General features: G+C 41.6%; 1 protein-coding gene across 2 annotated transcripts in view; it reads right to left on the bottom strand.

The window, feature by feature from the left end:
- Positions 1 to 13965, bottom strand: part of PTPRT (protein tyrosine phosphatase receptor type T) — a 747520-nt gene that overhangs the window by 139808 nt on the left and 593747 nt on the right. For both annotated transcript variants that reach the window (XM_043495677.1, XM_038369864.2), the window contains exon 13: positions 6907 to 6943. In XM_043495677.1, coding sequence (XP_043351612.1) covers positions 6907 to 6943 — 37 coding nt within the window. The remainder of the gene's footprint in view (positions 1 to 6906; positions 6944 to 13965) is intronic.

Raw genomic sequence — 13965 nt, 5'->3', positions numbered from 1 at the left:
AAGTACTCCTTTTCTGTTTCTGACTGTGGGCTAGTTGAGAAACCTATTTAAGGAAACAGAGGCATAATGTATTAATAGCAGCTTTGGATTTGTCATGCCTTTGGAAGCTCTATTTCAGGACACTGACAATGATAATATATTCATGATAACCTTTTTAAACAATCCACGGTAGAAGAGCAATGGTAATTCATGAACGTCCACTGAAGAATCTTCATCTATAGTGAAAAGGCCAAGGAATATTGATAACCCCATGTATTGATGGCACAATATGTAAATTATGAACACGGGACATCACTATGACCTCTATTCGCAGATTATCTTCCTGCTGCTCTTCATCTGCAGCTGCTCTGCCTTTGGCTCGCATTACATCTCCTCTGCAAAACCAGGAGGCTGCTGAGTGGCATTAGATTGCTCGTCTCTCTTCCAAACCCTTTCTTCCTATCCTACCTTTGAAAAAACAGCAATCTGGTTTTCTCCAGGTAGCTGGCATCCACTTCCTCCTACATACTTTTCCCTGGTTCTGCTTGCACCTTCCTCTCTGGCTTTGATGCCTGACTGTCACACCTTTTTCCTTACTCATCCTGCTAACTTTCCTTTTAGGAGAATTCAGCTTCCATGATGATAATCAGTCATACCCTGCTGTCTCTTAGCTTCCTTCTCTGTTCTTCTGTGGAGTGACTCCCATAATTGGGACCAAGTGGTGGCCTTTAGCCAGTGGTGCAAGAAATGCCTGCCACAGAGTCACAGCACTGGCTGTGAGCGGGATTCTGTCATGGAGCTGGAAGTTAGGTTCCTCAACAGAACTCTACCAATTCATCTCAGTCCTGACCTTCAACATTGTTCCTACAATTTCAGCTTGGGACCTTTGTTGATTAGAGACCAACAATAACACCAAGCAGTGTAGGAGTGCCAGGGGTAAGACCGATGTCCTCTAAGAACTGGGCTGAGGTCACTAATTCATTTCATTTCTGACCTGATCCACATTTGAACTGAGTTCTCCAACAAATAAAGGTTAGTGCATTATCTCACTGAGTCAGGAACCCTCCACAATACACATTTTAAATCCATTTAGTTATATCAAGCTACCAAATTTGAGGAAAATAAGGATGCTCACCAGCCAGATGGACATCTGAATATTAGAAGGCTTGATTTGTTTTCCCAGTGGGGAATATTTTTAATAAAGAGTGACTTAAGTGTTGCTGATATTAACATTTAATTATGGTGCTACAGGACTTTTGGAAGGGAGAGACATATTAAGGAAAAACATTTTCATGTATCTAACCTAAGCAATGCAATGAAGCTTTTTGAAATAAATAGCACAGGATGGAATAAACCTGTCAAAAAAATAACATTCAAGTGCATCAAAAGACAAAATGCAATAACAAACAGACTTGATGTGGGATTAGATTTGTTTAAAGAATACATTATCTGTCTACCAAACCAGAATATATTTAAGAAAACAATGGGACGCTCTTAAATGAAGTTGAAGGAACAAGACCTATTAGAGGAACAGTTTTCTCATGAAACAAGATTATGTGGGTAGAAGGATTTATTTCCCCTGACTTTCTATTGCCATTTTTACTGGCATTATTTTTGTAACAAATATTTTTCTTCCACAATATTCCATTGGTCACATTCAAAACTTGGGTTCATTTCTGAGCTCTCATGATTGATATGCACTCAACTCTCCCAGGCAGCTCCTTCTGTTGAATTACAAAATACCTTTTGCTTGATGATGCACTAGAAAAGGACTGAAGAGCCTCACTCTGGACTTCATGCTTCTGAGCCTGGGTGGCATTCAGGTACCAAGTCTGGTACCCTGCCTGTTCAATCTTCTCAGAGCTGCCATCTTGCATAGTCAATATTAATTTGGGAAGGTGAATGAAGCCAATTTAGGAATGACCTTACAGCATTGAAAGTGAAACACATCCCTACAAGGATTTCATTCAACTCAAACGACTCCATGTTACACCCCAGTATATTGCATCCCACATCTTTTAAGTTAAGTTGAAGGAAACTCCCCTCCTCCCCCACATTTAAACTTTCTGGATAAAATTAAATGTTGCTGGGTGCAAAAGAACACTGATAGCACTGGACACAGCACTGGCATGAGGGTACAAGTTTATTTCATGCAGCTCTGCAAATGCATTCAGAATCAGGCTGCCAAACACATGCCAAGTTCTGAGCTTCTCCTGTGGCTGTCTGTGATGATTTTTGTGACATGAACTAGTTTAAGACCACCAGATTGAGGGTTTGATTCTGCAAAGCTCTATGCTGTGAAACTCCCACTGATTTCAATGGAAGTTTGGTACACTGCTTGTAGGCTCGGGTCTTTGATTTTTTCTTGCCCACTACGTAGTAATGGAGCTCAGGTCACCAAAGTAAAAAGTGAGTGCATTAACCCAGCATCAGGAAGTGCCACGGTCACTTTGAGTGCATTGCAGGCAGCAGTGTGAGAACATCTCCAGGTATACTCAGGGTGACTTCACCAGCTGGAGAGGGCCAACATGAAGTCAATGCACCACTTACATCCTACTTGAGTGCTTTTTTTAGGACAAGTGTTGCTTTGGCCTTCTGCTGGCCCTCTGCACAGTGGTGAATTTCACCCTCTGTGCAAAAGAGTGGCATGTAAGAGAAAACCCTCCTTTAAATGACAGAGTAACTTCAAAATTGGCTCCCCATGCATGCAAAATATAAAACAACAAATCAAGAAACTGCTCAACTCCTTGAAGTTTTTAATGACCTTCTTGTCCTGAACTGATAATCACCTGTGCTCAAGAGGCTGGGCGGGTTTCGTGTGGTCACCTGTTGCCTACCTAGTACTGCTGAGAACAAGGAAAACAGTTCCCAGGCAGCATGCACAAGAAAAAAAAAAGGAAAAAAAAAATAAAAATGTACCACTTAATGATTAAAATTGCATTTTTTTTTAATTTGCAAGAACTCACATTTAAAAGAAATAAGAAATTAATATCGAGAGATAAGGAGCCATTAACAAGCCCTTTGCTTTGGTTTCAATTAGGTGTTGAAATGTATTTATTGTGTTCTGAGAGTAAAAGAGGTAATCATTTCCTCTCAGGAAGAGGTGTCAGTTTTCTCAAAGAAAGTGTCAATATAAATATGCACTGGGTGCTGGGGAGGGAGATCAGTTAATTTCAAAAGAATGGATCAAATTAAAATAAATAAAATAAAATGAATGCCATCAAGGAAACTAACTGGCAAAGTGAATAAATAAACTCTGAATTAAAACTGTGTGGCAGACAGCTGGTAAATTGGGGTTTAATTTCAAGCTTATTTTTAAATGCTAATAATAATCATCCAAGGTGACTAACACCTTTATAATTTTCTCTCTCTCTCTCTTTTTTTTTTTTTACACAGCAATTAAAAAAGAGGAGTAGCCTGTCTGTGGAGAGACATTTATGGATGATTGAGGTAAGAGATTTGAGGCCAACGCCACTGAAAGCAAATAAATGCATATATAAGGGTAATGGTATTAATTAGTGAGCTGAAACATATTAGTGAATTATGAAATGGCTACAGGAGATGAGACAGATGCACCAAGCTTTCTGATGGATCACCAATATCATGGTAAAGGCTGACAGTAATGCCCAGTGGGAGTCTAACTTTCTCTGTCCCACTACTTATTCTGATGGGCCAAATCTTGCCCCGGACGGTGCTGTAAGTAAGAGACGGGATGGTGGCAGATGCACTCTAGAAATTGTGCCTTCCACAGTAGAATTCCACTGGTTGTATCTTGGAGAATGTGCTGCTGATTGCACTAACTGGTGAAACTGATCCCTATGCAGTGCGTTTGCATAAAACCTTTGTACCACTTAAGTCCCACTTAAGCCATTTGGGACATTATGGGTGCACAGGCCTTATATTGGACCTCTGTTTGGGGTCAATTTCACCCAACAAGGAGCACTGTGCACACTCAGGAAGAGCATACTGCAGAACACAGCATGTGAGTGAGACGCTGAGGGGGTGGACCCCCCCATTCACAAGCTGCCTTTGCCTTTTAGTAACTAATGCTCTAGAGAATTCCTTCTTTCTGAGTAAAGAATCCATGAACTGAGCTTAGTTTAAATGAAAATGAGGGGCCAATCTGAACACCTTTATGCTAAACAAGAGATTTCAATGACACCATAATAGAATTAGGCAAAACTAGTCTGCTGTGAAGCATCTTGACTGCCTTTATTTATTTATTTATTAAACTAAAACCATTTAATAAGGGTTGTCTAATTTTCTGAGAGAATTGAATTTAAAGGCAAATGCCCTTCCCGTCCAGCTGAAACAGTGACTATGGAATGGTTTGTTGAAATTCTCAAGTAATTAAAGTTACTCAGCTTTTTGTCTGGTGCCTCACAGCTATAATGTGCTATAATCTCCCAGTAACACACTACCTGTCAAGTCGTATTGCTTAATTATTTTGACATTCAAATTTACTGGCCATGTTAATGACAGTTTAAGAGACTATCTGCCAGACTTAAGGACAGTTAGTGGTCTTGATTCTAACCTCATTTTCACCAATGTAAATCAGGAGTAACTCAACTGAAGCCAATGGGATTACTCTGGGGTAAAACATATGTAAGTAAGATCAGGCCCATAAACTAAAAATGGAGTCTATAAAAGAACATTAAAGAGTCCCACATTTATTGTCTCTCACCAGGTCCCAAACAAAGTGTGGTCATTCTATGACACAAGTCAAAAGTGGACTTTCTAATTGCCAGTGCTGCCAGACCAGGCAGGAATCTGAAAGATTTACTCTTTCTGCCTCTGACAACACTTCTTATAAAGACACTGTAGTCACACATTAGCAGATAGCTTTGCTGAGGATGCTCAAGATAAAATGGGATACGTTAGGTAAGATGGCGCCATTCTAAGAGCATAATTTTTGACCATAATCACAATGTAATTATAGTTATGGAAATACACCTGGCTATTGCTCTAATAGCAGAGATGTGCAATATGTTTATAGACATGGGGCGTGACTCCTTTCTTAAACCTGGCTGTACAGTGGCATGGTTCTATTGACTTGTAAAAAGTTACTACCAGGAAGAGAAACAGCCTCATGACATTTGGGTACCTTAAAACAAGAGAGATTCTAAATCACAGACAGGGAATATTTTGCTGTATACTCAACTCCCCCACATTGAGCAATCCCCCTTTTTTCCTGCTATTTGCAGACGTGCCATTTCTAGATGTTGTATCATTGGAAATATTAATGATGCTGCAACATATCCCTGAGTGTTCTAGTCAACATTGTATCTTTGGATATGCCAAAGTAGTATGACATAAAGTTACACCATAGGTATATTTATTCCAGTGCCCTAGCTCATGATCAGACATTCAAACATGTACAGTTGCATTTCATGCCAAAATAAAAAGAAAAAAAGGGGAAAGAAAGAAGCACATATGGAAAAGTACATGTAACAAAAAAGAAAAAAAAGAAAAACACCAACCCTCCCCGCCAAAAAACCCAACCCTGAAGATATGAAGACACAAGACACTTTCCTGTAAATCAAAAGTAATGCCCACTGAGAGTGAATAAGCATGCGCGTACTCACGAGTGAGAAAATGAGCACTTGCCTTATACATTACTTTAATAAATTCCTGTTCTTCTCCATTCATGCTAACCAAGAACAGTGCTGAGGACAGTGATTACCATGAGACAATGACTTAAGAGTCTTTGGTGGCTCTACCCATCCCTAGTATATCGATCACTAATATAGATGATCCGAGAGTTCTCGACCAAAAAGGGTACAAACACTCAAGAATGAATAAGCTAGTGGCTCTTTTGATAGCCCACTGGCTAATAAAACATGATCCATTTGGAAAATTATCTCAATGTTCAAATGCTTATTTAAACCTATTGCAAACTATCCAAACCTAATCAGACCATCCTAACCAGGAGAAGTTATAAGAACAGGAATTCTTGCTTCCTTGCAAGGTGTGTGTTATTCCCCGCTTTTGGCTGGACCATAAACACAGTAATGCAGCACTTCCACATCCAGTACCAGAACTAGGAACTACAGAGATGAAAGAATGTAATTATGGCTTTTGAAAATGAAGTTATCTAGATTTTTCTAAACCTCAGAAGACACCCCAGTCACTTTTTTGGGGAAAAAGTATGTGCAGTTTCTTGTTCTACCCAAACTTCTTTCACCTGTCCCTATCTCCCTCTCTCATCCAAACCTCCTTCTACCACCAGAAAGCCAAGAGAATGATCTGAAATGGACGTCTAACTCAAGGTTTAGATAAAGTGACGGGGTAAGGAGGAGGGAGATTTTGAAACACACAGAATGTTTGGAACCCAGAGATAGGAATTAAGATGATGGTTTGATGAGGAAGCTCTACAGAGGAAAGCAACAGGAAGGGGTAGGGGACATTACACAACAGCAGAGCCACAAGTAAAGGAGGGGGAAATGGCTCATCCTCTTTGGGTTTACAATGGTGACACAAGCTGTTTACCACACCAGATGTTGGCAGAGAAACCCCCCCAAAGTGACTCTGTGGGTACATCTAACAAACAGGTGGGAGGAGTAAATCCCAGCTTGGGTAGACCTACACGTGCTAGCTCTGATCGAGTTAGCATGCTAAAAATAGCAGTGTGGTCGCAGCATCACTGGGGCAACTAGGGCTAACTACCTAAGTACATGGCAAGGACCTTTGCACTCAGGCAGTTAGCCCAAGCCACTGCCCGTGCTGCTGCAGCTACACTCCTATTGTAGGAGGCTAACTCGATCAGACAGAAAAGTGGTTTTGGAAACTGGCTTTTTTCCTGGACAATCCACACCTACTTTAAATGAGGCCCACTATTTGAGTGATGATTGTAATTAAGTTGTGTCACCATTGTAGCTTTTACCATATTGGCATAAGCTTGCAACCCGGAGGAAGAGTCTCACATACCTTTTGTCGCCAGTCGGACACAGTTGATTTTGGTCTCCTGAAAATAATAAAATATAGGAGATCGTCAGGGTGTTTTGTTATTTGTCCATTTAGAACAAATTTTTAAAATAAAATAATAAAATAAAGTCACTTTTCCTTACATATCATCTCTGAAAATTTTGCACCTTCTTCCTTTTCTATTAAACACTTCCTACTAATCAACTTGTGAACAGTTGCTCCACTAAGTAACTGTTAGGAAGTTACAGGGACAACACATTTGCAATTTTTCTTCTGCTGCATGTGTGAGGGAACATAGCGGGTTGATTGACTAATGGGATTTACCGGTATAACAACCTAATTTGATAACAGGCAGAGAAGCCCTACAGTCACACACAAAAACGCATGCAATTATACACCTAATTTTCATGCACCATTGCTACAATTAACCCCACCTGCTGCACTTTGATGTGGCTGCTGGTCCCAAGCCAGGTAAAATGGGGAGGATGGAGCACAAGGCTAACTATGTAGCCTTATAAAACACAAAAACCCTCTGTCATTTTCATTATAAAAATGGAACCAGGCTACCATTCTGGTAAAAATGGCTGCTCGGCAGAGTACTGCCAACTCCACATGTTGCATGAAGGTTCCTAGAAAAAACCAGTCTCTGAAAGCCAAGACCCCAAAAAGTTTAATGTCAGGAGCAAGAAAACATTTCAAAGTTGGTACGGGAATGTGAGAACAATGTTTCAAACAGCAAAGATCTTGCAGGTTATGAGGCAGATAGACAACTATGGACTTGAAATCCTGGGGATCAGTGACAGCAGACTGACAGACGAGGATAAGAAGCGCTTCAAAGATCTCATTTATTCAAGTCACAATGACAACACACACTCAAAGGGAGTAATGCTCACCATGACATATTCTGTGGAAAAAACACCTATCAGCTAACCACTGTATGCGCCACATTCCAAACCAGAGTCGTAATGATGTGAATCATACAGTGATATGTGCTGACAGAGGAACACAGTGATGAGGATAAAGATAGGTTCTATACCTGCCTACAAAGTATGATTGATAGAATACCAAAACAGGATTTACTCCTTGTGATAGGTAATTTTAATGCTAACGTAGAATGTGATAACCACAAAAGGGAAAGAGCAGTGAGGAAGCCCTGGTTAGAGATCATTAACCAAAATGGCAAGAGTCTCATTGAATTGTACTCGGTGTCCGACCTAGCTCTTGCAAGCGCCCTGTTCTCTCATAAAGACATACATAAAGAAACATGGAATTCACCAGGTAGCAAAACAAAAAAACGACTGATCATATCCGCATCAGCTCAAGAGACAGGTCATCTGTCCAAAAGGCAAAGGCTTATCGAGAAGCAGATGTCAGCAGCGACTAGAATCTTTGCATTGCGAAAATGAAATTCAAAGAGAGACAGATCAACTTTAAACAGAAAGCAGCCAAGAAAATCAACAGCACAGAGCTGAAAACAAAAGAGTACTGTAAGAAATTCAACCTTGAACTAAGGACAGAGCTGATGTACTGCCAGGGGCAGAAGAACGTGTGACACCGACTGGACCTGAAGAAAAATGGGCAGTGCTCAGAGACAATGAGATTCAAGCTGCAGCAGTCATAGTTGGATATTAACGTAAACAGAGCAAGAATTGGATAAGCCAAGAGATGTGGTGTCTTATTGAGAAAAGAGAAGCGCTGAACAGAAAACTCCTGAATGCTAAGACCAATGAAATTTTGAAAAATGCAAGGAAGAGTACAAGAAAGCAGACAAAGCAGTGAAAAGCAAGGAAAGATACACAGACATATGTTGAAGATAGGAAATCACAGAGCTGTTTACCATGTGACTAAAATCCCATGTGGAAATTTCAAAACAGGAAATGGGCCAATAAAAAGTAAAGATGGAAAAATTCTTACAACTGAGGTAGAACAGAACAACAGATGGGCACAGCATTTGAAAGAAGTCCTCAACAGACCCAGCCCTACCTCAGCACCAGAGTCTGATGAAATACGCGAACCTGACCAACTTGATATCAACATCGCTCGAACAGAGATGTCAGAAGTACAGGCTGCAGTCAAGAAGCTGAAAAAAACAAAATGGCAAGAGATGATCAAATCAGAGCAGAAATGCTAAAAGCTCTTGACACTACCATCCTAATGAAATTGGCAGAGCTGTTCAATGAAGTCTGGGAAAAAGAGACTCCATTGTAACCCTGGACACCTGGAATAAATGTCAGAATACTCCAAAAGGATGATCTTACTAACTGCAGCAACTGGAGAGGTGTCACACTATTCTTGGTTCCAGTGAAAGTCACCTATAGTGCGATACTACACAGGATGAGAGAGGCAGGGGATGCAATGCCCAGGGAAGAACAGGCTGGATTCAGGCCCAAGAGATCCTGCGTAGATCAAATATTCACACTAAAGATCATCATAGAAGAATGTGTAGCATGCCAGGCTTCCCTTATTATCAATTTAATGGATTTTCAAAATCCATTTGACAGCCTGCATAAGCATACATTGTGGAATACTCCATCTCATGAAATTCCAGCTGAAGTCTTCATCATCATCATCAAGTCTATATACAGCAATGTAATGTGAGCTGTAAGAGTGAACAACAAGACATTGAAGTGATTCAATGTGGACACTGGAATGAATCAAGGCTGCATTCTTTCTCCACAGTTGTTTGACACTGCCATCGACTGGATAATGAAGAAGTGTATTAGCAACACAAATACTGGCATAGCATGGGTAGTTTGCAAATGCCTAGAAGACCTAGCCTTTGCTATGATATTGTGATGTTGAACAAACAACAAACCGGACACGTTGGCAAAAACAGCAGGCCAAAAAGAGCCCCAAATCATTTATGCCAAAACAAACATCCCTGAAATCTATATGTCAAGAATAGCATGATATTAGAAGGTAAAGATATCAAAAAAGTAGAACTGTTCATTTACCTGGACAGCACCATATTAGTCAACAGAGACCTCAAGGACAGGAAAGGCATCTTAGCATTCACTAAACTCAATCATGGAAATCAAAGATATACAGTAAAAACAAAACTGAGAATTTTCAACTCCAATGTAATCTCAGTGGTAGCATGTGGCCACAAGAACTGGAGAGTTATTTAAACGTTAGATAGAAAACTAGATGCCTTTGAAAATAAATGCCTATGAAAGATTCAGGGCATTGGACAGAGACTTTATCACCAAAAAAAAGAGATCTGAAAAAACACCAACCAGCAGCTTGTTTCCAATAGAATTAGAAGGAAGTGCTTGATGTATGAGATGTGGGCTCTGGATGCCATCACACAGACTCACTCTCACATGTAGCTGTCAAGTGAAAACCAACAGGAGTGAGGAAATGAGGGAACCCAAGGAAAACCTGAAGAACCTTTGAAAGGGAGGGTGGAACAGTCAAACTCAACACCACAGAGCAGATGGAAGCAGCAGCTAATGATAGTGCTAATGCATCAACATTGGCATGAAAAAGATATAATAATAATAATTGCTTCAATTCCCGCAAATTGGGCATTTACATACACACATGGCTCCAGAGACAACTAACTAGCTATTTGCACATCCGATGTGTGTGTGAAATAAACAGCATGCTAAATGATCAGCTCTACCAATCAGGTTGACCCACAATCCAAACCATCCAAGTCACTCAGTACAGAGCTGGGACAACCCACACCTTTTATCTGATTCCTCTTGGATTCTAATGGTTGGTTGGTGGGGGTACAGGGGAGGGGGAGCCCAGACCTGAACTAACCTTAGTTCTGTGTTTGTTTTTTCTAAAACCAAAACCAAGCCACCTTTTTAGCCCATGTCCACTGAAAACATACCATCACCAGCATTCCAAATACCTAACTCTACGCTACAGTCATTACTGGCAGGTTATGCTTGTACCCACGACTGCCTTTCATATCTTAACGTTGCTGTGGTCAGAAGAGTGATTTTGTGAGGCAGTAATCTGCTGCAGGGTTTTCTTAGCACTTATGTCTTTATACAATCTTGTGCATGTCTCAAATGTAATGAATATTGCATAAATTATCGTATGCAACAATATGTATGCCATGTGTGTTCTGGAAGTGCCAGTATGTATCTTGCTCCTTCCTACAGCAACAATACATACATTTTCAAAGAGTAACTTTGTTCAAATGGAACTTTCTTACAGAAAAGTATGGGACAGACCATCCTTGGCCCTAGCATAGGTGCATGGCCATAGAGTAGGAAGGGGGCAAAGTGCCTTTGCCTCCGTACATACTTTGCACAAAGACAAGGGACAACCACAGTTCTTGTGCTCTGCAAAGAGCAAGAAAGGTGGTGATTCACCTGTAGCCATAGCACCTCCCCATGAAACAGTCTTGTGGGGTGGTGCAGCTTGTTGACCTGCGTGGGAAACACTTGTGCTTTCTGAGGGATAACCCTCACCAAAACTCCCATTGTGGCTACACACTGTACCTACCCCTACCTCCACCCCACCATGCAAGCTTGTGCCCGAGTTTATCCCTGAGTCATATCTGCTTGGTTCACTGACCCCACAAAAAAAACAGTACAACTGTCAGCACTGCAGAACCAATATAGCTGCAGAAAGGAGAGCGGTATTCATTTATGCCTCATTCATCATCACCTAGAATGGTAAACTACTGAGAAATTCCAGAATCTTTATGAAAAAAAAAAAGGAGTACTTGTGGCACCTTAGAGACTAACAAATTTATTAGAGCATAAGCTTTCGTGAGCTACAGCTCACTTCATCGGATGCATTTGGTGGAAAAAACAGAGGAGAGATTTATATACACACACACACAGAGAACATGAAACAACGGGTTTATCATACACACTGTAAGGAGAGTGATCACTTAAGATAAGCCATCACCAGCAGCGGGGGGAGGGAGGGAAAGGAGGAAAACCTTTCATGGTGACAAGCAAGGTAGGCTAATTCCAGCAGTTAACAAGAATATCAGAGGAACAGTGGGGGGTGGGGTGGGAGAAATACCATGGGGAAATAGTTTTACTTTGTGTAATGACTCATCCATTCCCAGTCTCTATTCAAGCCTAAGTTAATTGTATCCAGTTTGCAAATTAATTCCAATTCAGCAGTCTCTCGTTGGAGTCTGTTTTTGAAGCTTTTTTGTTGAAGTATAGCCACTCTTAGGTCTGTGATCGAGTGACCAGAGAGATTGAAGTGTTCTCCAACTGGTTTTTGAATGTTATAATTCTTGACATCTGATTTGTGTCCATTCATTCTTTTACGTAGAGACTGTCCAGTTTGGCCAATGTACATGGCAGAGGGGCATTGCTGGCACATGATGGCATATATCACATTGGTAGATGCGCAGGTGAACGAGCCTCTGATAGTGTGGCTGATGTGATTAGGCCCTATGATGGTATCCCCTGAATAGATATGTGGACAGAGTTGGCAACGGGCTTTGTTGCAAGGATAGGTTCCTGGGTTAGTGGTTCTGTTGTGTGGTGTGTGGTTGCTGGAGAGTATTTGCTTCAGATTGGGGGGCTGTCTGTAAGCAAGGACTGGTCTGTCTCCCAAGATCTGTGAGAGTGATGGGGCGTCCTTCAGGATAGGTTGTAGATCCTTGATGATGCGTTGGAGACGTTTTAGTTGGGGGCTGAAGGTGTTGGCTAGTGGCGTTCTGTTGTTTTCTTTGTTGGGCCTGTCCTGTAGTAGGTGACTTCTGGGTACTCTTCTGGCTCTGTCAATCTGTTTCTTCACTTCAGCAGGTGGGTATTGTAGTTGTAGGAATGCATGATAGAGATCTTGTAGGTGTTTGTCTCTGTCTGAGAGGTTGGAGCAAATGCGGTTATATCGCAGAGCTTGGCTGTAGACAATGGATCGAGTGATATGATCTGGATGAAAGCTAGAGGCATGTAGGTAGGAATCGCGGTCAGTAGGTTTCCGATATAGGGTGGTGTTTATGTGACCATCGCTTATTAGCACCGTAGTGTCCAGGAAGTGGATCTCTTGTGAGGACTGGTCCAGGCTGAGGTTGATGGTGGGATGGAAATTGTTGAAATCATGGTGGAATTCCTCAAGAGCTTCTTTTTCATGGGTCCAGATGATGAAGATGTCATCAATGTAGCGCAAGTAGAGTAGGGGCATTAGGGGACGAGAGCTGAGGAAGCGTTGTTCTAAGTCAGCCATAAAAATGTTGGCATACTGTGGGGCCATGCGGGTACCCATCGCAGTGCCGCTGATTTGAAGGTATACATTGTCACCAAATGTGAAATAGTTATGGGTCAGGACAAAGTCACAAAGTTCAGCCACCAGGTTAGCCGTGACAGTATCGGGGATACTGTTCCTGATGGCTTGTAGTCCATCTTTGTGTGGAATGTTGGTGTAGAGGGCTTCTACATCCATAGTGGCTAGGATGGTGTTTTTAGGAAGATCACCAATGGACTGTAGTTTCCTCAGGAAGTCAGTGATGTCTCGAAGATAGCTGGGAGTGCTGGTAACGAAGGGCCTGAGGAGGGAGTCTACATAGCCAGACAATCCTGCTGTCAGGGTGCCAATACCTGAGATGATGGGGCGTCCAGGATTTCCAGGTTTATGGATCTTGGGTAGCAGATAGAATACCCCAGGTCGGGGCTCCAGGGGTGTGTCTGTGCGGATTTGTTCTTGTGCTTTTTCAGGGAGTTTCTTGAGCAAATGCTGTAGTTTCTTTTGGTAACTCTCAGTGGGATCAGAGGGTAATGGCTTGTAGAAAGTGGTGTTGGAGAGCTGCCTAGTAGCCTCTTATTCATACTCTGACCTATTCATGATGACGACAGCACCTCCTTTGTCAGCCTTTTTGATTATGATGTCAGAGTTGTTTCTGAGGCTGTGGATGGCACTGTGTTCTGCATGGCTGAGGTTATGGGGTAAGCGATGCTGCTTTTCCACAATTTCAGCTCGTGCACGTCGGCGGAAGCAGTCTATGTAGAAATCCAGGCTGCTGTTTCGACCTTCAGGAGGAGTCCACCCAGAATCCTTCTTTTTGTAGTGTTGGCAGGAAGGTCTCTGTGGGTTAATATGTTGGTCAGAGGTGTTTTGGAAATATTCCTTGAGTCT

This window comes from Dermochelys coriacea, chromosome 13 (genome assembly GCF_009764565.3).
Source record: "Dermochelys coriacea isolate rDerCor1 chromosome 13, rDerCor1.pri.v4, whole genome shotgun sequence".
NCBI lineage: Eukaryota > Metazoa > Chordata > Testudines > Dermochelyidae > Dermochelys > Dermochelys coriacea.
Note: the sequence above shows the minus strand (reverse complement) of the source record. Positions and strands in the feature narration are given on the sequence as shown.